Source organism: Zonotrichia leucophrys, chromosome 1A (assembly GCF_028769735.1).
Source record: "Zonotrichia leucophrys gambelii isolate GWCS_2022_RI chromosome 1A, RI_Zleu_2.0, whole genome shotgun sequence".
Classification (NCBI taxonomy): Eukaryota; Metazoa; Chordata; class Aves; order Passeriformes; family Passerellidae; genus Zonotrichia; species Zonotrichia leucophrys.
This window is the reverse complement of record NC_088170.1, coordinates 18485455-18512032: the sequence shown is the minus strand read 5'-3', so window position 1 is coordinate 18512032 and position 26578 is coordinate 18485455. Positions and strand designations below refer to the sequence as shown.

Below are 26578 nucleotides of genomic sequence, written 5' to 3'. Positions count from 1 at the left end.
TCCTGACAAAAATTTTGGGAAATGACACGTTGACTATTCTCAAAGACACCGTTATGTGGGCAGTAAATAGACACAGGATCATGCCTGCAGATAAATGCATGGCTTCCAAACTTCCAAACTCCAAAACTTTTAATTACTGCCATCAATGAATCAGGGAAACTGCAGCTGAGTGATTAGTCTGTCAGTCTGATTAATAGGCCAGGTGGAGTTTTAAAGCAAGGTTCTCATGTGTATATGCATGCAGGCAAGAGGTAGATGTGTGTGGGTTTTTTCTGGAGAGTTCCAGTTTAACTAGTCAAAACCATAACAGTGGACACAGCTACTGAAACATTCTGAACAGGAAAGTATAGAATTCAAGCATTGTTTTCAATAGTTTAAAGAAATGCTAAATCAATTTTCTCATCAGAGGAGCTGTTTTAGAACAATTCACCCAGTCAAGAAAATGAATGAGCTGTTCTTTCATAGCATTCCTCAAGGAGGAATTATCCCAAATGATATGGTTACTTAATACGAACATTTATAAAGGGACAGTCATTATGCGAATTATGTATTTTACATAATTTATTTCAACTCTCAGTTTATAGCAGCACTTTTATCTTCTTTTCATTCAGTGATAAAAAAAGCATCAATTATAATTCTCCTAACACATCTACAGAACAAATGTCTGCTACTGAAATTGCTGTGCTCATTCAAACATGTCATTATTCATCAGAGGGTCCCAGGCAATCTACATTTACCAAAATAATGAACAGATAGAAACTGCACACTTACATGTAGCAGTTTTGGTGCACAAGAAATGCTCTAAAAAACCTATGTAGGAATGTGCTGGTCTATAGCAGTGCAACCTGCTATGTGTTGACTTGGCTGGGTACTTCTGTTATTAATTATGTAAATGCAATTAGAGCCCAGAGAACAATAGGCTTGCTGCCATGTTTTTAAAAAAAAAAAAAAAAAACAGAGACCATTGCTTTGTTGTCTCCTCAGACACAGTACATTTTTCCGGAGGCTTATCCACTTTACATGTGCAAAGCATGGCTTCAAGATATGCAAATATGAAAGAAATACGAGCAAACCAGATTATAACAAGTACTACTGCAATTTCAAAGAATCTATAACCAGAATTGGAGAGTTACAATGCAGGGGAAAATGTAGAACCACATGACAGGTTATTATTACAGGAATGTACTATTCAGAAATTAAAGACTACTGGGCTTTTGGTCTGCATCAGCATGCCTGAGAGTAGAGGTTGGCCAAATGGTCTGATCTGCCTAAAATTCAATTTCACTGGATTCTGCAAGCAAAAATTCAAAAGCTAAGTTACTAATAAAAAAACATTTCTCATTTCCTATAGTGAAGACAGCCTTTCAGATGCTGGAAACACCTGAAAACTCCAGGTCATAATCTTTCTACTTAAAATGTCATTCACAAATGAGACCTCCTTGATCAAGGCTACAAAAACCACTGACCAGAAAAGACTTTTTTTTTAAAGTTTTTGCTCAAGTGAGCCATAGAAGATTACAAGCTCCTATAGGAATATAGCACAGGGGGATACATAATGCTTAAGTACACAAAATTCATTTTAACATTTTCCTGTCTTGTATTCTTGACCAATAAAAAGAGTGATCAAAGTACTGACTACTCCCTAACAGTCACTTAGAATGACCAAGCCTTTTGTTAGAAACTCAGAATAAGAACTCGTATTATATTCAAATGCTCCTTCCTAAAATAATAATTTTTTGCCTCTCATTCCCAATTATGTTCTGAGTTTTCCTGCAGTCAGCTGCCAAACTTTTTGCTTTAAATGCTGAGTCAGAATTCAAGGAAAATATCTCTCATTTAACTCTTGTAGCAATCATTTAAGAAGCAAGCAGTATTATTTCCTTCCTATGATAAACATACTATTCAAGTCTACATTCCCTCATGCCTAATTCTAAACACTTAATTGTTTCCTATGAACTTATACTAGATACATGGAAATCCTTTTGCTAATGAAGAGAGTGAAGCCCCCTGAAACAGATTCTTTGACAGAAAATAGAGTTATTAGAGGCTTGCTACTTAATTGGCACTAATGACAACATTCTACTTCCCTAAAAAAGCACTGAAAGTGTTCACTGATTTCCATGATATAAGGGGCAACTACTAATCACATACTTATATCTTTTTATGAGTATGATTCTGCACAATGATTTCTACCAGAATGTTCTACCTTTTTGGAACTAAATCCCTAAGTAAAATTAAATGCATGTTCTCATTCTACCTTTAATATTACAAAAATCTATGATTTAGACACAAAACAGAGTAATAATTTCATTTAATTTTCTTATACAACCTGAAGGCCCACCTAGCCTGTATGGTTATGTGTATGGCTATAAAGACACAGTTACTCTATCCCCAATGGAACTTGCAGTTTAGCTACATTTTTTTAAGATTCTCACCACTTTTCTGATTTTTCAGTAGCAATCTGGAAATTCTTATAAACAACTCTTAGAAGCAAAGAACACCCTTAATTGATACAGTAGATAAAATACATTTGCTGGATAATACTGTCCTGATGGCCTCTCACTGTCCCAGTGAGCAGCACTTTCTGAAGAGTTCTTTGCACAAGAAATCTCACAACTGTGTATATTTGCATTGGGACACACTGTAGAAATTTATTTACCAGAACTGTATGCGGAACAAAAACTTCATTTTCTTTTTTTTTTTTTTTTGACAGTTCAAAGTTTCTTATACCTACAAGCGCTATGTAAAGGAAAAGTAAGATTTTTACGGCTAGAAAAATGAATACAAAAATTAGGTTGAGAAAAGTTGCATGGAAGTGGCTACGTAACAACTCTGCTCAGACTCTGAGCATCACCAGTATGAACCAGGCATTTTGTCTGCAAATCAGCACAGTTGTGTCAAGTTGGAGCCACCATCTCAGTGAAGGCTAAAAATGGAGCCAGGAGACTGGAGCACAGTTTAGAGCTGGGAAAAGTCTCACCTGTTGATCTAAACTTCAGCAGGTCAAGGGAGCAGAGGCTGTTCTTCCTTCCAGTCCCCTCCCACAGAGCAACAGAGTGAGAAAACTCAGCCCTTAGTGTAGTTCTATCAAAGCAACTGAAAAAAATGCAGGAAGTTCCTTGCAGTATGAAAAGAGAGTGGTTTTGGGTTCATTTTGCTATAAAAAATGGCACTAGGAGGAATTCATACACAAGGACACCCAGCTACCACTGTGGCAGGTGCCATATGGAACAGGCAGAAATCACAGTGCTGCTGCTTACCATGCAAGTGAGCTTGTGCACATACTCATCTCATTTGCTTATAACTTTTCCAAATATAACTGCTTGGGCTGAACACAGCCCATGCCTGGTGTGTGCCTCAGGCTGGCTTTTGGGGTTTTTTTTCCTACCTGGTTCTGTGTTTCTGGGTTAGAGTTTTGACATTTTCAACTAGCACCATTTAATCACTTCTGAGAGTGAGACCAAACAGAAAATAAGTTGCTTTGCTTTGTAGAGATATCTCAAGTGGAGACATATAGTTTAGCAAGGGAGCAACTTTGCATCAGAGATGTGACTCTTGCTTCCCTGTAAATACTTGCCCCAAACTGAAAAAGTTTCAGGTATCTTTGAAAAGTCAGTAATTTTCATACTTGCAAGAATCTAGCTAAAGGTTCAGAAATGTGCATCTCCCCAAACTGCATCCCTCAGCATGCCAAAGAGTCCCTCAGCTCCTAGAACATCAGGCTCTATAGTGAAACTGCAAATCTCAGAAGGGAGACAGAGCATCCTCCATCTCCCCTTTGCCTCCACCCCCATTTTTTGCTGCTGCTGGCAGGACTCTGAGTTGCTCTCAAACAAGGACTGAGCTGGCCCTGCACAGCAGCCAAGAGACAGAGAGCCAGCTTTCCTCTAATTACTAATCCCAAGTACTCTGTGTGCAGCTGGAGCTAGTCAAGTGCAGCTTGAGCTGAGGGAAGATGGAGGCAAAAGAGTATTTGGCTCGGGGTCTGAGATTGAGTGTAGCAGGGACTAGTTTCTAAAATTAATTTTAATATTTTGGTCTTTTTATTTTACACATAGCACAACACAGCAGTATGTTGAATCAAAGGAAAGGTATTTACACCTTTTTCAAGCTGTACATAGCCAGAGCAAAACTTTGTATTACATGCACTGGGACAGGCTGCCTGGGGAAGTGATTAAGTCCCCATCCCTGGAAGTATGTAAAAGACACTTAGATGTGATGTTTAGGGACAAGGTTTAGTGGTGGACTTGGCTGTGTTAGATTAATAACTTGATCTTAAGGGTAACATTCTACCTAAATTATTCTATGCTAAACCCTGTCCTCCTCCCTCCCCAGCGGCCCTCTCTAAAGGCTAAGCAGGTTTGGCACTTCCATGGGCAGCCACACAGCCTGGGCCATGCTATGAAAGGAAATGACCAGAGACACAAGGGTTTGATAGGAAAATTGGAATAGACTACACAAAAGGAGGGGGAAGAGAGGAGAGACTTGAATGAGGGCAAGAGGGTAGAGATGAGAACAAGAGGTTGGGACTGGCTGGTTAAGGAAAAGGGGGGAAGGGGAAGGGAGACAAGGAGTGATTCTGGTTTGAACATCAGCTGCAGGATGGATGAGTCAGATTTGCTAAATATGGAGCCTAGAAATGAGAAACATGAAGACTTAAAGCTGGAATTGGATATAAATAATGGGATATGTCACAGAACAGGACCCAGGATGGGGACAAAAAAGGAGACACAGAGAGAAAGGATTTGGAAGTGACAGGAAGGAAAAAGCCATGGTTGGGGATGTGATCGGAAGGTGTCAGTACCACACTGGCTCTGGAGTTTTGACTGGCCACCATGCCTCTAATTATCACCACTCTCTGCTGTTAACAAGCAGATGTGAAGTCCAGAGGAAAGTATACTTCTCTTCTTTCTTATGAACTGTCTCATTGGAAGAAAAAGCACACACTGCTATTAGCAGTTGCTCACATGGCAAACATCCCTGCAGGGGAGGTAAGAGTTCCAGTACCTGATAAGACATATTGAATTCATATGGCAGGCTTTTGATGTTGAGATTGCTATATTTTTGTAAAAAGATATCAGATTTACGCACACAGAAAGTCCTGCATTAAGGCATCTGCCTGAATATTTCAATGTTGAAGACTCAAGAACTAGATGTCAGACTAAGGTTATCTGTACCTTTGGGTAGGCATGGTACAATCCTCTCTTAGTTACTGGATCACACAGAGAAGTAACAACTTTTTTTCATGAAAGAGTATCTAACTTATGATTTTGAGGTGGAAATATATAGTGACAGAGACCCCTGTAGTTCTGCTGCACTCTGCATCTGCTGCACAAGCTGGAAAGTGTGTGGGAAGAGGGGTGTAAATGCAAGAGACAGCAGCAGATGTGAAAACATTTGCCTCCTGTTACAGAAGTCATTGCTGCTAGGAGAAACTGCATTTGACCAGCTCTGCTATGACACATCTCTCAATCTACTCTGCTATGAGACATCTAAGAGACACCAAGTGAATTTCTAGAACCAAACTATTATTTTTTCCCTGTGGCATTGCCTCTCCACCCTACCTATGCTTAGATTTGTACAAGTGACAAGTGCCCATGGCTGGTATTGAAACTAACGAGAGCTGCACCTGAATTTAGCTTCACTTGGAACAGGAAGAGACGACACAATATTTGTGGGGAGAACAAAAGTCTTGTAGTGCATGGCACTGTCCAGATAGGACTGAATTGTACTCCTTTAAGATCAGCATAAAAAAGTAACCAGACTTTTTATGGAGCTAGATATTTGACACAATTATAAGCATCATTCAAAGCATCATTTCAATTCAAAGCAATAAAAGAAACTGCTTTTAAAATAGTTTGAATGCTACAAGAGAAATAGGTCTGTCAGTATAATTATATATAAGATTACATCAAGTAAATATGTGGCACTGTCTGTTATTGATGAAATAATATGCTAGGCCCTCCTCCCTCAATTAGGTAACTGCTCAGATAAGAGATGGGTAATAATATGAATTTTCATAATAATGTCCTCAGACATCTCAAATTAGGGGCTCTTTGACTTTAATTTCTTTGTGCCTCAGTGTAAAATGTGGACAATAATGGACAATAATACTCCTGTTGTCAAGGCTATTGTGAAGATAAATATATTAATACTTGAGAAGCCCTTAGGAAATGCAGCAATGAGTGTCACAAAAAAAGTCCACAAGGAAATGAATGATTTCATCTTCATATCAAGGTTCCAATCATGTGCAGTAAGTAAGGCCTGGGGCCACAGGCTGCACAGAAAAGGTAAACCAAAATATCGAATAGCTTCTCATTAAGTGAACACCATTCATCCAGTACAGCAAGTGAGAGAGGTCCTGTGGAAAAATGGAATGTGAATAGATAATTAAAGATTGTATCACAATGCATGGACAAAATAGGGGTGAAAAGTTTATACTGATGACTTAATTCTGACATCTCCTAATTCCTGAATGCACGATTCTGCAGCTTCAGTGGTGTTGTCACATTTTTAACACCATTTTTTACACATCACTGTATTTGTCTTGCTTAAATTATCATCTGCTCATTTCTGACATTAGGCTTGTTCGTGTGATGCTTTTCTTTCTCTAATCCCTTGTATTCAGAACACATTGTCCAGATATGAAAATCTTTGCAGCCTGACCTTGAGGAACAGTAAGAGTTTGTGTAATTTAGATTAGTACAGTAATTGTTTGGCCCAGATGCCAGAAACATCCCCAAGGGTATTTAGCATTCATTCAGAGGATGTAGCTGTTGCTTTTCAACTTAAGGTCAGGATGAAAGCACAACACAGAGCCAAAAGAACATGCTGCAGTTCTTGTCTGGGAGGTGGCACTTGCAGGTGGCTGGGACACCACCAAGCAGCTGCCTTCAGAAATGTCATCCAGCACATTCTGGGGAGTCTGGGCAGCTTTCTCCAACACACAGTCTGCAAAAACTGGGCCAAATCAAGATCATAAAAATGTACACTTGCATTCCTGACAGGGAACTAGTGTCTTCTTGGTTTCCTCTAACTCTAGCTGTCTGATAAAGCAGATCACTTAATCGCGTCTTTTCTGCCACCTACTCCTTAACAGATTGTATTTTATACATGGGATCAGTGCTGTTGTCGAGAATTATTTCTCCACTTTGGGCACACAGTTCTGAAGTGGAATGAAATTTCATTATAGACCAAATGCGTGCTGCACATTGTATATAGTCAAGTCCAAAAACCACCTGAGTGAAACTAAAAGTAAAGAGCCATCCAAGGAGGATTATAGGATTATATTCTTAAATCCATAGTGAGATACATTAGAAAGTGATGTACACTGTTTTCTCATTTTCATGTACAAGCAATAGAATGGATTACCTAGCCACAAATTTCCATCATTTAATTCCTTGTGTGGTACGTGATGCGGGAAACAACATCACAGCAAAGCTCAGTGAGACCTGATGGAGAGTGAAATCAAAGCTGGGTTTATATGAAAGAAAGAACTTTAATGTCTCTCCTAAAAGATGAAATAAAATCACAGACAAAATGACCATTACCAGCCAGAACAACTACAGTGCAGTCTTCTCACTTACTGTATCACTAAATTAATGCTGGCAGGGGTGCAAGCCATGAATTCACTGAGAAGTGCAGTGCTCCAGAGCCTTCTAGGATTGTTAAAAAAGAGATGGAAACAGAGTTGACCAGGACAGAATAAAAGCTTCTTGAAGGTGATGGCCAAATTTGGCTGGCCACAGCAGAAAAGCAGCCCTGCCAAAGTTGGGTCACTGAAACAATGAGCACTTCCCCAGGAGAGGGGCACCACCACCAGCAATTGCCTTTGGTCTGCGCCTCCTCCTGTGTCTCTGGTGCACCACACAGTGCTGCTGGATGGAGGGAGACCATTGCAGAGGATTAAGCCAATTTCAAACCTTTCTCTCTGCTGAACTGCTACCATGCACAGCAGGACTATCATGCTACCACCATGATCTTAATGCAGAGACAGGGAACTGCTTTTAAATGTCTGCTATGAGCTGGAGGTGGCCAGGCTTGAAGCTGCAGCCAAGACTGCTGGGCCTGGACTTTTTCTACCTTATGGCCCTCATAAGTGCTTCAAACCAATCCCAGCTTTGGGCTGCCTTAGGACACACACTGCCTTCCCCAGAGCCAGCCCTGAAAGCAGCTCTTCAATTCAGCTATTTTCATCCAGGGAGAAATGGATTCCATGCCTGCTGTGACTGATTTCAGAGGCTCTGACAGCTCCACCTTGCACTGGTTGCTAATGGATGGTCCCCTCCATGCCTGTGGCTGCCCTCTCTGCTAATGAAGCGGGAGATGAAAGCACATGGCACCATCACACACTACCTGAGGCTGTGTCATTCCAGCGTTACAGGTATCAAGACAAGTTCAGCATTGCTGGCTACTGCAGCAATCAAAAAAGTGTTGGGGAAAGTGAGGTGAAAACTACAGCTCTTTGCCAATTTGAGCAGCATCACCTTTGTCTCTGTTCGTACCGTTTCAACAAGAGCAATGATGTGTTGATATGCCTACAGCACCCATTGGCTCAGGCATGGCTCTAAGGAATCTTAATAAAAATTATATTGCAAATACTACCTGGGTACTAGGAAGAGAGAAAGAAGAGGTTAATTATTTGGGGACCAGCCGAGGCATAGTGCAGTCCAAAGCCAGCTGCAGGACACTACTGAGACTTTGTGAGACTCTATAGGCATGCTGATTTCATTGTTTTGCTGCTCCAGTGGGAAATACAGAAATTACACTGTTATGTAGTGCTGGTGCCCAATCTATCTGTCAAACCTGGTGTTAGTCTGGGGAATCTCCTTTCCCGAAAAATCATTACATGACAGAGAAGCAAACATGGTCAGATTCCAGAAGAAGGAAAGTTTTTAGCTTCTTACCTGTAGGAATCTAGAAACCTGGTTGACTGAAGGCCGCACTTACACAACACCTATCACCCACAGGGACATGATGCCAAACACAGTATAGCTGAGTAATTAAATGATAGTTGAAACTCAGACAACCATCACAACCTATAATGTCAAATCACTGAAAGCACTAGGGAATACTTCCCCTCCTCTATACATATGGAAACAAATTATTTCTTGATGGGCTTAGTAAAGTCTGGATTCTAACAGATGTAAAATATCTAATGCATTTTGTATCTCAAGACACTCAGGGATTAAATATGTCTGTTTTGTTATACAAATAAAAGCAGAATCTTTATAGCATGTTAGAAGAAGTCAAAGGCAATAAAAATAATTGTCTTTTTGTTAATGTTTTATATTACAGGCTTCAAACTTTTTGAGGAAGTATAAACATATGCCATTCAATCAGCTTTGCAGAAATAACTCAGCTATACTAACAATCTCAAGCATATTCTTGTTTCTTCTCCCGTCTAAGTTTTGATTAAGAGCAACCAAGCTGTTCTTGCTCCCTCGTCTTACTTGAACTCAGTATTATTGATAGGTGGATCTGTATGCTCTGTACAACCTGTCTGTAAGTCTTGTATGTTCAATATGCCACGTAGCTAAAGGTAAGATAAGGATGGGCATAAAACTTGTTGCCAAGGCAGTGCTCTGTCTAATGATGGCAAACTGAGGTTTATCTTTCTCTTTTTAATTCATTGCTTGCATTTAAAAATTGCAAGCAATTCTATCACTTAGAAAGCAGCTGAACCTGTTCAGCCTAATTTCAGAATTTTTATTTTTACATAAAAACCTGTGTAACGCTCATAAAAGAGCAGATTTCTACAGTCAAATAATACATTCCAGAGCATTGCTGTGGAGAGCTGAAATTATCTGAATGTCACCATTACTGTTATACCAACATAAATCACTCCAATATACTCTTAAGCAATGCAACATTTCTTACACATGCACCTAGCAATAACAAAGCCTATCACACACTGATTACAGCAGAATCTATGAAAAGGCTCTCCTTGCTGTTAAAGATGAAAATATTCCTGTGAAAGATTTGCAAATAATTCCCAGATTTTCTTGTTCCTATGAGTGCATGTTTTTCTGTGAATTTGGGCTGGATATGTCGGTTTCCAGGGGCAGTATGTGAAAATGCTGGGTCTGCTTTCAGACAACTGCTTTGTTATTTCAGGCAAACACCTGCACTGGCAAAGAAGGGCCTGAGTGTCACATGTATGGCATGTACCCGTTGTCAGGGTAAAAGGGAATGACTGTGACAAATGAGAAGCTTTTCCAGCTAATTCATTTTGTGTGTAGTCATCTCAGAGCCATGAGGCTCCAGCTGGGACTGGTGCCTGATTACACTAGAAGCTGTACCAAGTCAGCCTCCTTCACTGAGCACCTTGGGGGCTCAAGTAGACAATCACATAAATAGTGAAAGAAAAGAACTACAGTTGTTCCTCTTCTGCAAATGAGGAACTAAGTGACAGACCTAAAAAAAGGGCTCAGCCCTCAGCCAGTATAAATTGGCACAAGAGGATTCAGGTCATCACAAATACACCAAGTTACAGCAGCTAAAGAAAACACTGGAGTTGGATTTATAATGCCTGAGATAAATATAATGCATCCGAGCAAGATTTAACCATCTGCAATCAGTATAAAAGATGAAATGTACTTAAAAATACTGTGCTTCACATGTCTTGTTTAATAAAATCCCCAGCATAAAATGATGGTGCCAGTTATCAAACTAGACAAGCACAGAATGGTAACACTGCAAGTAAAACCAGACAGCTCGTTAAAATGGTAAGGTATATAATGTGCAATAAGGGACAAAATACACCCACCTTTTCTCAGCAGAAAATGATTTTGCTTATAATTTTCTTAGTCCCAAAGTAACTAAAAGACTTGAAGAAATAAACTGTAATTTTTAGTGGGGTCTGGCAAGGGGGCAAAAGAATACTTCAAGGATTTTTAGAAGGAATTTATATATCCTGCTGGATCTTGAAAATATTTCAACTGAAGAGGCTTCTGGGTTTTAATTTCACATATCAATGCTTTTTGCCCCTCATCACTCTTTTACGTAAACATTACCTACACCTTCATTAAACTCTAAAGTTTTTTCCTTTAAAATAAAACCATTGGATTGCCAAAGCATTATTTCATTCTCTGATCTGTAAATAGAATACATTTCCATTCTTTTTGCCCTATCCTCAGTAAACAACAAAGTGAAGGAGGCTGCATGCCCTGGTTACTCAGAGCCTTACTTCCCTGCCAGGAGAAAGGCAGGGATATTTCAGTCTGTAGGACATTCCACTTCTATGTGCTTGTTCCTGAGGTGGCCATTCCTGGGACCACACTAACTAGTCCCTCTTAGCACACAATAACTCACTCCCTTGTTACCAGTCGCAGAGAGATGAGACAGGAAAATTAAGAGAAAACAGATGCCTGATGGATGAAAGTGGAGCTCAGGAGAGCTAGTGCTCTATGTTCAAAATTGAAAGGAAAGAGATTTGATATCATTCAAAGCAGTGACTCTCAAGGAAAAAAAACCCAGCACTTTGGGACTGAGGAATTCAATGAAGCTATAAATCCATAAGTAGCAGCTGTAGAGGCACCTTGTAGATTCAAGAAAAGAAATCTAGGATAGGAAAGAAAGATTCACATCTGATCTACTACAAAGAAATGCCATGGTGCCAATAATGGCATGAGAAACATTATACTTTTTTTGTTAAATGGTATTTAGGAATATACTCAGGTATGTCACTTGAATTTCATAATAAGTACAAAGTGAAGCTTTGGGTCAAAACTGTCCTTTCCTCTCCTTTAATTCACTTTTATTTTCAGGATTATTTTCAAATGGTTTACATCAGTACTGATAAGGAACATTTCCACAATCTATAGATAGATGAGGATGTAGAAAGGACACAAGAAGAGGGGGAAGTCTTTACTGTGTGAGAGACTGCAGCAAGGAAATTCTATTACTTGCTACAGAAAGGTTTCTCCCAAAGTCACCCCACTTGAACCTGTCCCTTCTCCTTCAGAGATCAGCAGGCCATGGGGGATGCACTGCAACAGAGCCAGTCCTAACAGCAGGATTCCTGGGCAAACATTGCACAATTAGCTGAGTACAAGTGTGTCTTCAAAATGGTTATCCATTTCTGTAATGCTGTTTGACAGGCGTGTCTAAAATCTGCTAGGAAGAGCAATATACTCTGAGTGGAATGAAACACCCCACATTACTCTGACAGAAGTAGTCCAGAGTGTATGGTTCCTCCCTGTAAAACCTGCCTCAGAAATGGAGCAGAAATTTTCAGAAATCTCTGACTCATCTGAAAACCTCTCACTGGTCACCTGCCCTTATTGCTCAGTTCACATCTGAGAGATGACCTTATCATCTCTGTCAGTATCTGAAGGGAAGGTGGCAAAAGGATGGAGCCGGACTCTTTTTGGTGGTTCCAAGCAATAGGACAAGAGGCAATGGGCAGAAACTGATGCACAAGGAACTCTACCTGAAAATGAGGAAGAAATTCTTACTGTGCAGGTGACCATGCTCTGGAACAGGTTGCCCAGAGAGGTTGTGGAGTCTCCCTCACCGGAGATATTCAAGAACCTGTGCAATGTACTCTAGGATGACTCTGCTTGAGCAGGGAGGTTGGACCAGATGACCCACTCTGGTCACTTCCAACCTGGCCCATTCTGTGATTCCATGTGATTTAATACTTTACTCTCTCAACATAGCATTATTGCAGTAGCAATGCTAAAACTACACTTTAAATAAAATATGCCACCATATTTTCAAAGTTCAAATAAATAATTTCAAGTAAACAGATAACTCCATCATACAAATATCACTTAGAAATGCAATTAAAAAGAGCGTCTTGCTTTGTGTTATGAAAATATGAGAGAGTACTCAGGACAAGCTGTTTCACATAAGATTTTTCTCTATATTCAGCAACTCCAAGATCAAAATCCTGGGATTTCATTTTTCAAAGCCAAAAGGATGGTTTAATAGTTATTTTATATGAAGACAGCTCTGTTTTTCTAGCCTGCATGCAATATCAAATTCAGTATAGCTTGATACATTTTCATTCATACTTTCATTACAGCTCTATAAAGTACAATAATTTATTATACATTCTCTTGAATCTTTTTGAAACATCAAACAAAATGTAAAATTCAAAGGTAGAGAAAGCAAAGCAACAGAAATCTTACAAGAAAAGCAGTATTATGAGAAAAACAGTATTTCCTTTCTTATCCTCCCAGTTCTAAACATGAACCACAATGAGCACTTAACAGTAGTGGACATTAGAAAACAAAACTCAGCTGTAGGACTCATGCACCTTGCAAGTCCTAGTACAGCAGTGATAAAATCTGAGTGCCATTACTGTCACCTCTATGATAATTACTCAAGTAATAGATAACTTTTTAAAAAGAACTGAGTGTCTCAGAAATGCTCTCTGCTGGCAGAATTAATAATATATTGGAGAGGATGGATCCACTGGTTCTTGTCACGTTCTTTGCTGCAATATCTAGAACTAAGATCTAACGTATCTAGAACTAAGAGCAGTCATGGGCCTTCCATGTTCCTCTTCCTTACCTCAGCCCAAATGACATAATTTATAACAGAGCTTTGGGTGAATTTTTCACACAGGGCTCAAACCACATGCAGATGCAAAGGGGAGAGGACAGCATCACATGAAGAAGGTTTTTGGCCACATAATTGTGACCCAGACTGCTTTCTTAGCAGGTAGATTCAAAGGAGCAGACATCAGGCAGATTACAATGAATTATCTCCCCAGTTAAGCTTTCAGGCAGAAGTCATTACACTACAAGGACCTGTCATCAAGTAAAAAAAAAATTCACGTAGAAGCGGAAAGCTGAATCTTAATAGCAAATACTCATTTTCATCTATTAAAGTATTTTAGTATGTGTATACCTAATATTGTAAATGCTTGAAATTTGGAAGTATTTCTTTCTTGTTTGTCTGCATATATCTCATCTTCCTAAGAGAAGATTTGAATTTACAAAACAACCAGCTGCGGTTTCTTTTCCTGATGTAAATTTTGCAGAAAACACTTTCTAATTTGGAAATTCATGCAGTGCTTCTAGCACTCTAAGAAGAGAAATCAGCAATATTTTCGCAATCAAAGGCCAGAGGCCTTTTTTGCAAAATTACTGAGAATGGTGTTATAAAATGCCATTACTCGTAGTGATTGCAAACTAAACATTTATTTACCTTTTTGTAGCCTTAGCTAAACACCATTTGCTCTAGAAGAAATAGAGTGACTAGGCAGCCTCAACAGCCTGAGTGGAACATTAGGAGAGTGTACCTGCATGACAATAAGAAGGTCAAACACCAAGATGAAAGAAGCCAAGAAGGCTCTTGAGACCTCATCGCTTGGCAGAAATCCACGATTCAGCTTGTCCCAGCTGATCCAGTCAGTAGTGATGACAAGCACAACTACAGAGGTCAGAGTAAACAGAACCGTCCTGGAAGGAAGAAGAAAAAATAGTTCAGAGAGAATACGATAGTAATGAAGATGTATCATTCTATTTTATCTATCTTCTAATGGTCAGCTGGTATTTTATCAGCACTTTCCCACTGATGAAAACAGACTAAAAAAAAATTAAGTGCACAAACAAATCTTTTAATTTAAGAAAGAAAGCAGTCAGCTGTATCCTTAGTGAAAATAAATTTAGTATCTAGTACTAAGCATGTTGCAAAATTAGCTGGAGTATATTACTTCGGTTCTTCATTCTGTACTTTCCACTGAAGATGAAAACCAGTTAAGTAAAGTAAGAAAGAAGTAAAATGTACCAAGGTCTGCATGATGTAGGCCAAATTCAAATCAACTAATTCAGAAAACATTGTCCAAGGCACCAAAGACATTAGAACCTTTGAAAATCTTTTCTAAGCTGTAGGAGCTGTAAGACACTAACTGTGAAGTCTTTTTATACAGAAACATGTCTCCATTTAAAAAAAAAAAAATCAATGCATAAATTAATTGTTTTCAAATTCTGGAGATTGTAGAAAGATTTTGCTTTATGTGTTATAAAATTTCCTTTGTAAAAGTTTTCAACTATTTTATGACTTTTCTGAGAAGTCAGTGAAGAGTGAATCACAAAAGTATTAAGGCCTCTGTATAAACGCTACAAGAATTCCAGAAGACACCTGACTAATTCACACAATTTTGAAACACAGTACTTAAAAAATATATTTCTAAGCTATCCCTGCAAAATACCTCTGCATCATTTCCAGCATCACTTTGGTAATACCTTACAGAGCTGGCAGCAGTGACTGATTGAATTTCTCGTTCCGCGGAAGCTGGAAAATTTAGCTGGTAATTTAAGGGTGAGCAAGGCTTCTTCCACTAGCCATAGCTGTCAGCAAATCTGTGCTATAATAGTGGCATATCAAAATCTGAATGCATGCTCATGGCTAAATAATTGTGGCAGGATTTTTTTTCTACAGCAATAATATCTCATTTTGTTCAGCTACTGAGGGTTGTAAAATAAAGTGAAGAATATTTCCCATGACATTTCCAAACAGGACCAATACTCAGCAGAGGGAAAAAAAATGTACACCAGCAGTCACCCACTACCAGTCTGTATGCATTTCTTTTTATACAGCAGCCTTGTCTGTATCTGTGAGGAAGGGAAACCAAATATGCACATAGGCAATAATATAATACATTTAGACTCATAGACATTATTCTTCTGTGATATGATGGGCTGCACTTCCTCAATGTAATGAGACACAAAATTACTTGATTGCTACCACCTTTACCTTGGAATTTCTATTTTTGTTCTTAATAAATTAACTCAGTTACATGCAACACTATGGTTGACACCCCAACAATTTTCCTTGAAAGAATTATGAGCACCTAGGCAAGAAAAGAACCAATAAATGAGGCCTATTAGATGTAATCAGACCTAAGGAAAAGTCAAGCCCTCTTATCCCAAAACATTTGTTTACCTACCATCTCCACTGTCCATACCTGAACCTGACTGACTTTTCTACAAGCTCCACTTTGGCACATACACAGAACAGTTTACTTTGGAAAGACAGTTCTCTCTCTTTTGCATATAGTCTCTTGAGACACACAAAGGTTTTTTTCCTACTTATGTCACCTTCATATCTGAAATTCTCATGGTTAATGTTCTTACTTTACCTGAAAGGTTCTCCAGAAAGAAAGCAATCCTCAGCACTTGTCTGCTGACCAAGGCAGACTCCCCCAGCCACTAGGCACCCTGATTTTCCTTGACCTCTTTCTGTGGAACCACCTCTCCTGGGGCAGAGGAAGTTTAAAACCATAATTGAAATCTGAGTATTTTGCTATAGGAAGCATATACCCAGAAGTTATGCTCAAGACTATTCTGCCTCAGTCCTCTTGAATTATGTATTTGCATTTTGGAGCAAGAGTTCAAAGCATGGAAGATCAGACTTTGGCATGTAGGCAAGCAAAGGCAGGCTTATTTTTATTCATGCTTTGTTGGCATGCATGCAAAGACCGATGTGTGTACTCAAGTCCTGATTTCCTCGAGGAAATGCATATGCACTTAGAAAATGGCTTTGTTATTCATTCTGAAATGTCAAACAGGGAGGGAAGGGAGCAGAAAATGGGCCGCTAATAGAATAAGAAAATTCGAGACCAACAAAGAAGGTTAGAAATAGACTTTCAAAACGGTCTCATTAAACAGCATAATTAGTACGCAGTTGTATTTTTGACCTATGATACTGGAACACAGCAAGATATTCAATACGTGCTTTTGGAGTTATTATAAACTGAGTTTTTTTGGGCTAGAGTTCAGTTCGCTTCTTGTGAAAGTACAGTGCCCTGGAGATTAAGAAAAAAAGATGAGGATTTAATTTTACTTGATATAACTTGTATTGGATAAACCAGTATGAGCTGCCCTGCTACACCTAGCCTAGTATAGTTTGCCCTTTATTCTGCAATGCACATTATTGAGAAAGAGCTACACCGTCAAACTATTCCCCGTATTGCTGGCAGGACCTCTCCTCATTACAGAAGGAGAAAGGCTACAAGGTGAAGGCCAAGAGAGGACTGACTCTTCTCTGTACCAGGCATTAAGAAATGCAATTTCTGTCTCTAGTTCACGAAGGAAATACACTTTTATATTTCACTTCTAATTCTAACTTGCTGTATTGAATGATTATGTGCCCTGGACACCTATTCAGCTGCAATAACACACATTTTACAACCTACTGCATACTCCTTAAGAGTGCAAATAAACACTGTCTAGACCAATAGCATACTGAATAGTTAAAATTATTAGGCAGGTCCAAAAAAGTCACTTCTGTGCTTATCACCGCCAGCGATTATTCAAAATCCCCAGTGCTACTGGGGAGGGATAAAAAAGGAGAGGCTGAAAGAGAAGAACTTTTGCTGCCAGAATCCTCTCAAAAAACAGGCAATTTCTTAGACTGTATCTCTATAATAATCTTTAATTACCAGGACTGAGTTTGGTCATGAATTTGTCAAACCAAATCACTCATGGCAAACTGAATCCATGCTACAGGCCCATTTGTCAACAGACTAATCTGGTTCTCAAAAACTTGGCAAGGTCCAAAACAAGTGCATCTTCCCTTCTGACCCTTTCCACAACTCTTTCTTGCACTGTAAGCTTTGATCAAACTGACCAACTTTATGTCTATCATCCAGCATATTATACATTATGAGAGGTTGTGATCCACATGGACCAGAAGCCTGAGCAGGTTTTAGTCACTGGTGGTGGTTCCCTCACAGCAGACAGGATCACAACCTAAACTTGTAGAGAGGAAGCATAATGAGCTGCTGTTATCTTAAATCCTGGATGTTTGGAGACACTCTCTTCTACTGTTTAGCATGTCTTACCTCCCTCATCAGGAACTCATAAGCAGAGCCCTTGAGGCCACAACTCGTTAGCTTGCAGCCCCAAGGCAGCACCACAAAGCCATTCCAAACCTACACCAGAGGTATCTTTGACTCCATCCAGCCACACCCTCAGGATGTCTGTATTGAGTGAAGACCTGAACAATCCAGAATTTTTCCCTGGGAAGATAAAAGACAAGCTAATAAATGTATAAATTCACAAAACATCTAATGTTGGAAACAAGAACTGTTTCTAATCGGAGTCTCATGATTCTTCATGTCTAAATCAGCAGGGCAAAGTATATAAAAAATGGATTTTGGTCTGTGATAGAACTTCATTTCTCAAACTGTAACATAGAGAAAATGAAGTTTTTAATTCAAAGGTTAAATACAATTCTCTGCACAACACTACCTTCCCTTTACTTGTGACTTTGAGCTGCTCATTTTTGGAGATATTTAGAAGTTTCTTCTCTTACATGACCCTCTGCTAAATCTTTTGTGACGCTACAGCTTTGAAGATCAGATAGTAAGAGTTCTGTTAAGACCAACTGAAGAGATGAAAGACAAACTTTAGTTATTTTCTGCATTTTCATTTTGTCTTTTTCAAGAGGCAAAACCACTATCTGGCCCTTTTACTTCACATTTTCCAGAAAAAAACTACTTGTGCTTAAAAGTAGCTCTCAGATTTGTATGGCTCAGCATCTTGAGAACTTTTCATCTTAATTTCACACATAATTGTGACTAAGCTGGGTCATTTGTAAATCATGAAACATTGTTAAGAAGAATTCCAGGTATTGCTTAATACAATGCTTATTTGGGATGGAACACAGGACCAAGAAACTGGTCAGTCACACTCCTTATGGCTGCTCTTTGTGGGAGTGGGTGTTTGCCATTACTGCTGTCCCACTGACATCACACAGCCAGCTCCTGGCATGTCTCTGCACTTGCCTGGGGTTTCCCCAACTGAGAAACCACCCCCCATATGTCACAATCCTTCACTTGCTGTGGAATGCACCTGCACTGGCTCAGATTGCCTTGGCAACTTCTCATGAACATACCCAAATAGTAGCAAATATCCTGTGAAAACAGATACAGAAAAGGAACAACAAATTTTACTGCTCTTTATATTTAAAAAGGGCTTTCCAGTCCTCAGCAAAGAAAGATAATCCATTGAGTCAAATACTCTGCATAATTTTTAATCTCAGAATCAGCACTGGCCAAATACACAGTCACACAGTATACAATAACTATAAAGAAAAATGCTACTGCAGATGTTCATATACAAATGCCAACACTTTTTATTTCACTCATTTTAATTAAGAAGGGCTCTGTTATTTAATCTGTCAAAAATAGCAACTCTAAGCCCATTCAAAATAAAATATTTAGTCTGCCTGTTGCTTGGTGTCAGAATCACTTCTGCAATTAAGCAAATATAAGGGACAGATGCTCTGGTGGTGGAAAGCATCTGTGTTCCCTGGAGCAGCATAACTTCAATCCTCCAGCTGGCCCCTGCTCTCCTGCCCCTACAGGACAGCTCTCTGAAAGAAGAGAGAGCAGGGCCTCGAGATTCCTGTGCTACCAGCAGCTACTGCAGTGCCACAGAGTGACACAGTTGGTGCTGAGGATCCCATTTTCACAGTGTTTGGGTAGTGTGGACTGACCTGAGCACACATCCATAACTTTAGCACACCAGGTGAGATCCCAGTCTGCACTTCAGACGTATCCAGATGAAAACCCACCTGTGCACACCAGAGCAATCCATACCATTAACCAGAGGGCAGATGGAGAGGTAACAGGCAGGTCCATCCCAGAAATGTGCTACTGAAGGGAATTGGTAATACATACAGACCCTAGAAATCTAGGAATATCTGGTGAGTTGATTAATTGGAACTCTTTTGTTAAAGTAAGGTGTTTGATGCTGATGGAGACAAGTACGTGGCAGAGATATGAAGCAATACTACTGTCAGATTTCAGAGCACCACACTCCCCATGGCATACTCTGCAGACATGAATAAGTGGGAGAAATTACATTAATGCAGATTACCATCAATGAGACTTAATTATCTGAAGTTAAATATCAATTAGAAGAAAATGGTTTATAATTCAAACTTTGAATCACATTATTTTTTAACGTTCTTGTCACCACAGAAGTGTATGCCTGACTTCTGTCCTGTTGAAAGTAATGTATAATTCAGCATTTGCCAGGAACTACCAGCTCTGAAATACCTGTCTGAAACTCTCTATGCTGTGTATGGCTCATAACTTCTTATCAATAGCAAACACTGCACATTTTGAGAACCACAGGTTCCTAGTTAAATCTTCTAAACAATGCTTCTTGTCATTCTGACTGGTGAGCTGAAGAAATTGGACACCACAGAGTATAAAGGACGCTCTGAGGCGGCAACATTGGAATTGGTTTTCTGCTTTTTTATATATTCACACTATGGGGTTTCTAGATCAGAAAGATGTAGGAGAAGCAAGGCTGGGGCCCTGATGGGATTGACTTCCTATGTCTTTTCCAGCCAGAGTGTCCCTAGAATTTGAGGCTCTTTTAATCTCTCATCCCTAACCTTAAGTATAACCCTAATCCTAACCCTAACACCAGGTTCAGCTCTAAATCTAACAAAATCCTATGGGTTTTCTAGACCAGAAAAATGGAGGTCCCAGAAACACTGGGGCCTTGCAGGGATCATGCTGGCATGGCTTTTCCAGCCCCAGTGTTCCTGGAGCTCTAGGCTCTTTGACTGTCTCAACCCTAACCCTAAAGCTAACACTAACCCTAAGCCTAATCCTGGCCCCAGCATTAGGCTAGCCCTAACCCTACACAATGGGTTTCCAGTCCAAAAAGGTGCAGGAGCAGCAAAGCTGGGGCCTTGCTGGGATGGTGCTGGCATGGCTTTTCCAGCCCCAGTGCTCCTGGAGCTCTAGGCTCTTTGACTCTCTCAACCCTAACCTTAAACTGAACACTAAACCCTAACCCCAAGCCCAGTTTAAGCCCTAACAGTAAGCAAATCCTATGGATTTTCCAAATGAGAAAAGTGGAGGAGCAGCAAGGCTGAGGCCTTGCTGGGATCACCTTGTCTTGCCTTTTCCAGCCCCAGATGTTCCTGCAGCTACCCTAATCCTAACATCCTTCCCACAAACCTGGCTTTACATCTATCTTTTGACTGTAACAGTTTTGGTTTTATTAGAGTGTATCAATATGATTCCAGAGCTATTTGGGATTTTTGCCCAAAGATTTGTATAAAGCTTGAAATTACATTTATGTTAATATATAAAGAAAACATTTTGCTATGTTTCATGTAATAAAATTAATAAGATTAGGTAATGTAATCACATGGTGCAAGATCAGAATTCTAGAGAGCATAATTTTTTTATTACAGGTAGAAGCATCTTTGAGTTTCTTTTTGCCACACCATTAATTTACTAAAATGGAAGTGTTATCTATTTCAAACAGCAGCTCATTTAAATTAAATTCATCACCATAAGCTTTACATTTCAAATGCTATTTCCTATCTGTGACACAAAAAAAGCAAAAACAGTTTATGAAAGTTCAGGGTCTCACTTGTAAAGAACATTTTCAACCACTATCATATGCAAGGTAGTATAAAACTCACATGAATCATATCAAAGGAATTCTACTTTATGTTCAAATTCCAAAGTTAGAAGTTAATTGCTTAACTCCAGCAGAAAGCATTTGGAAAAAAACATGAACCAAAACAGAAAACCAAACACAATTCTATATAAGGTAAAGAGAAGCCATTTTCTGTTTTACTTTCAGATGGATACATCACTTATTTCATCAATGGAATGGGGAGTGGAAGACAGCTGCTCAAAAAATCACAGAAAAAAAGATTTAAAAAATATTTTCAGAGCAACATTATGCCTTAGGATAGACCTGCCTGGCAATTATTCAGCAAAAATTGTGCATATTCAGACAAGTGCAGCTCATCAATGTGCAAAATGTACCTGTGAAAGGGGTGAATTCTGCAATGTGAGGGAAGCTGTGTCAGAACCAGGCACAATCCCTGCACCTCATTGTGGTTAAGGAGCTGGGCAGCATCTCAGTTACACAGGATGATACAAACAGTGCAGAGGCCATTACCTGTTCTGAGGAAGTCAGACCAGTGTTAATGAGACCAGCTGGATGCAATAACAAGAAGATTTGCACATGCTACAAGGTACAATTTGTTCAGATTCTCTAGCTGGAGTTGGTCTGCTTAGTATGAGTCAGCATTAGTCATGATATGACATTAGTCATGAGTCAACAATTCTCAGGACACAGATTTCCTATACCCATGTGTCTTAGTGCTCAGTTATTCCCAGTCCCTGGTTAGAGTGAGGTAAAGGCCATTTATCATAACAGCAAGACATGGGATATATGCCAAAACATACAAAACAGGGACTTGGGCTTTCATGTTTCCAGCATCCTCAGCAATTGCTAGAAACTCATCATGAGAACAAAATGTTATTGGTCTCCATTTCTCAGTTACCATGAAATATTCAGTAAAGTCTTAAATTCATTGCAATGTAGAACAGGAAAAAACTTTTGAAACAGAAAATATATACATTTTAACATTTAGAAGGAAAACCTATTTCAAGTGCATTTAGATGGTAATTGAAACGCTATTCTAAAAGCCTAAAATTGAGCTTTTCAGACCTAGAGCAGGAGCTGGAAGTATGTCTCAACATCTCCTTGATTTTCCTGAATTGAGACACATTATTAAATTCTAATTTTAGAAACAAGAAAGAGTGTAAGTGTGGATTTAACATCACATTTTCAATCCTGTCTATGATCTGCATTATTTAGATTTCTAGATGATTGATTTAAGACAAACTGATTGATTTTCAGAAGACACAATTGAAAACATCTAAGTAAGAAAAGTGGTAAAAATTATTAATTAATAAAGTGAGTCTTTCATTACCTCTCAATTGCTGAATTTATTAGCATTGCTTCTGTTCACACTTAGTTTAATCATTAATGGAACTTTAAACTTGATCCATGTTTTACTATATAAACAACACTCTGAATGTTTACTTCAGGATATTTTAGACTCATATTTCTTTTCTGCATTTAAGTTATTCCAGTTTTTCCGAAAGCACAGTGAGATCTGCTACATTTTTTAGAGCCAAGCAAAAAACTGATCATTATATTTTTAAAAATACATTATTTTTACATATGGATTAGTTTAGTGCAATTAGAAAATTTTATAAGGAATTCAGAATCAGCCAGAAACCTAACCATTGAGGGGGTTTTTTTTCAGAAGTCTACATGTGAAATAACATATCTAATCTCTCATGACAGTCAACAGAGATGTAGTGTGAGATTTGGTTGCCTAAACCAAATTTAGTTTAGTGTGATTTGGACTGCTGTGGAGTACTTTGGTTGGTCTTCAAACTTTGCAGCAGAAGGTCTCCTCTGAGCCCTGTGTCCTGTCCACCAGGCCTGTGCACTATCTCAGCACAGCAAAGCATTTCAAATTTTAGCCAATGCCCATGTCTAGGGACCTGAATCCCACCTTTATCCAAATGATGGAGTCTGGAAAATTCTGCAGGTGACTACATGTACATTTCTACTTGTGCAAGCTGAATGATTATCACCTGCATTGGCCAGAGCTCCACTGGCAGTAGCAGGAGCTGGCATGTTGATAGCCACGATCAACACATAAACACCAGACACCTGAACCCAGAACTGGATCTCAAAACTGAAGTCAGTTCTTGATGTTTTAATTTCTTTAAATGAAAAGCCTTTGAATTTTTGAATTGAAAACCAAATATATTTTATGTAGGAATTAACAACACTCATGTTTAAATAAAATAATGGAAAATTTGTATTTATAAATGGTCACATGAAAGCAGTCACTGAAAAGTTGGGGTTTACCTGCTTTTTAAAACATATTTTAGAAAATTGAAATGATTTCACATATAATTTTGATGTGGCAGTCATAAAATTATCTTCACAAGTTTTTGGAAAAGAAAACAAGAACAGACCCTATAAAATTTTCCATAGTATGTGTGACTATAAAAATATCACTCTATGGTTCTAAGAGTTACAAAGCATAAAGGACAAAAATGGAACTTACTTTATCTAAGCAGAACATATGGAACATGTTGTCCTTGCCCAGATACTGTCATGTTGCTACTCTTAGAAAACATTTATGGTAAGTGGGTAGGAGAACTATACAGTATACACTTGCACAGTCAAGGCTTCTCAGACAATATATTACAGCCAAAACTGAAATTTAAAAAGCATTTCAAATTTAGAATAAATTAAACATAACAGTTTAATAGCTAACTATGTTCTAGACTAGATTAGGTGTATAATCTATCTACACAGTACTTTTATGGACCAGTAAATTTCTCAATATTTTAGGCTTCATACACCATCATATCTATGGGATACAGTTTCTCATTCATCAACATCTTGATGAATGATAAACTGTATCCCATAGATATGAGAAACTGTATCCCATAGATATGATGGTGTATGAAGCCTAAAATAATAGGATATATCATAGATATATCTGTGCAAACCCTATCACAGTTATATATAATTGCAATTGTTTTGAAATGTTCTTCAGGTTTTTTTCCCCATAGCATTTCAAATAAATATAGGGTTTTTCACCCAACAACTTAATTCTGTTTTGATTAAATGTATTTCCAAAACAACTGCAACATAAAAAAACAAACAAAAAACCAAACAAAACTTTAATCTTGCTTCCTGAACAACACTTATTTGTGTCAAAAATCTTTCAAATAATATCAATTTTACCTCAGTGAGAAAAGGGTATTAGTAGACAGCAAGCTGAGTGCATGCCAGGCATGTCTGCTGGCAATAAAGAAGTTCCAACAGGGTCCAGGGCTGCAATAACAGAGGCACAACCAGTAGATCAAGAGACATTACTTTGCTCATATCCAGAATATCACATCCAGGTTTTGGCCAACATTACATAAAAGTTAGCAATAAACTAAAGTGGTGTTTTTTTAAAGTGGAGCATTTTAAAGCTTTACTGGTTAGGGGCTGAAGCGTTTGTGCCATAAAGAGAGCCTGGGGGATGGGAGGAGCTAACAGTTGCTCCCCACCAAATGCCCTGGGAAGGTGAACAAGAAAATGGAGCCAACCTATTCCAAGAAAGCGAATGACAGGATGAAAAGAGAATTTATACTAACTCAAAAGTTCTCTAGAAAAAGGAAAGTTCATATAACTTATTTTTCTCAAGTTGAGCCAGTTCCAGTATAATGCTGACAGGCCTTCTTAAGAAAAAAAGAAAAATTGCATGCAAATTACTGTGATTTTGACTTCCTGGAAAGTTAACCTTTCTAATAGTAGAACAGGACTAGAAATAAGATTGAACAAAAAGAAGTTAATAAAAAGACTCACCAAAACACATACTGACAGTCAGTGCTGTTCTAATAATTATATTCACAGCTCTATGACAATGTGAATATATTGTCACTTTTTCAGTGGAAGATAAATATTAGAAATTTCCAAGAAGAAGGTGCATAAGGGAACTGGGGAATTATTATGGCTAAATTCACTAAGCTGCCCAGATACATACTGGATAAACTTTGAGTTTTCCAGGAAATAGTTACCCCCTCAAACAGAAACATTTCAGTATTTCAGAAAAAGTCCTGTGTTCTATGCTGAGACTAATCTGCACTCTTTTCTAAATTGTTCCAGTAAATGCAAACCAGATAAATCTTGGAAGGAACAGCAATATTCAGTGAACTCAGCAAAGATGCAGTGAAACCCGGGCTAAAGCTTGTCCCACACCAGCCCTGCAAAAAGTGCAGGGGCTCAGATCAGCAATCATCCATGTGGATTGGATCATCATGCTGGCTACTCTGAGGAGACAGGGGTCTCGCTAATTCTGCTCAGAAATTCCTTCCCATAGATGAGAAACATTTATCAATGAAAGGTTAACCAATAATGATACTTATTTTAATTTTTTGGTTTTCTTAAAATACAGCAATCAAAAGCTTTATTTCAGGATTCCCAAAAAAAGTATAAGCAAAGATCCCTTTCCTCCATAAATAATTTGTCATCCTTTACCCTCCAGCCTTGGTCTCTTCAACTTCTAACACCCTGATAAGTAATACTTAGCATTAAAGATGCTCAGAATTTACCATCTCAGTCACATAATTCTATGTTGAAATAAAAACCCATTTGCTTTTAGCTCACATTCCCTCCTTGCAGTCAGTACTCTTCAATTTTAGACCCACTTCTCCCTCCTTACCTGTCAACTTGACCTTAGTTCTGAATGGATTTCCAGGTGGTTTTTAACTTGTAATAGAGCCTCTTTGGCCCTAAGATTTGATAGTTTTTTGTTGATCTGGGACTAATGCAAAGGACTAAGGACACCTCAGCAGGATTTAAGGCAGGGTAGTAGTACTGGATTGCTGAATGACACTGCAGAGCTCACACAGTAGGGATTTACAGGGACTGCTAAAAGCCGTCAGTTTTTATTTTTTTCCTGGGGTATAATCAGAGGCATTTGTTTCTTCTCCCACAGTTTTCTCTCATGGATCTCCTTTAGGGTTATAACCATCTTTTAGAAAGACTTGGAGAGTAATTGATTAATCACAACTCTTATACCCATCCAACAAGGTAGTTCTTTCACCAGACCCAGGCTACAAGCCGGGGACAGGCCTTTTACCATGCCCAAGAAATAGACAAGCTGTCTGGACAAAGGGCCACATCTAGGTGAGGTTAGGTATCCACCCAGTTTATTTCCAGAGACCCAAATAGTACATCAGATTTTGCTTTGCTTGCATGACTAT

At 38.7% G+C, this 26578-nt stretch overlaps 1 protein-coding gene across 3 annotated transcripts in view; it reads right to left on the bottom strand.

The window, feature by feature from the left end:
- TMEM117 (transmembrane protein 117) overlaps window positions 1-26578 on the bottom strand; it is a 179979-nt gene that overhangs the window by 20584 nt on the left and 132817 nt on the right. For all 3 annotated transcript variants that reach the window (XM_064731030.1, XM_064731039.1, XM_064731020.1), the window contains one exon: window positions 14255-14414. In XM_064731030.1, the coding sequence (XP_064587100.1) occupies window positions 14255-14414 (160 nt within the window). The remainder of the gene's footprint in view (window positions 1-14254; window positions 14415-26578) is intronic.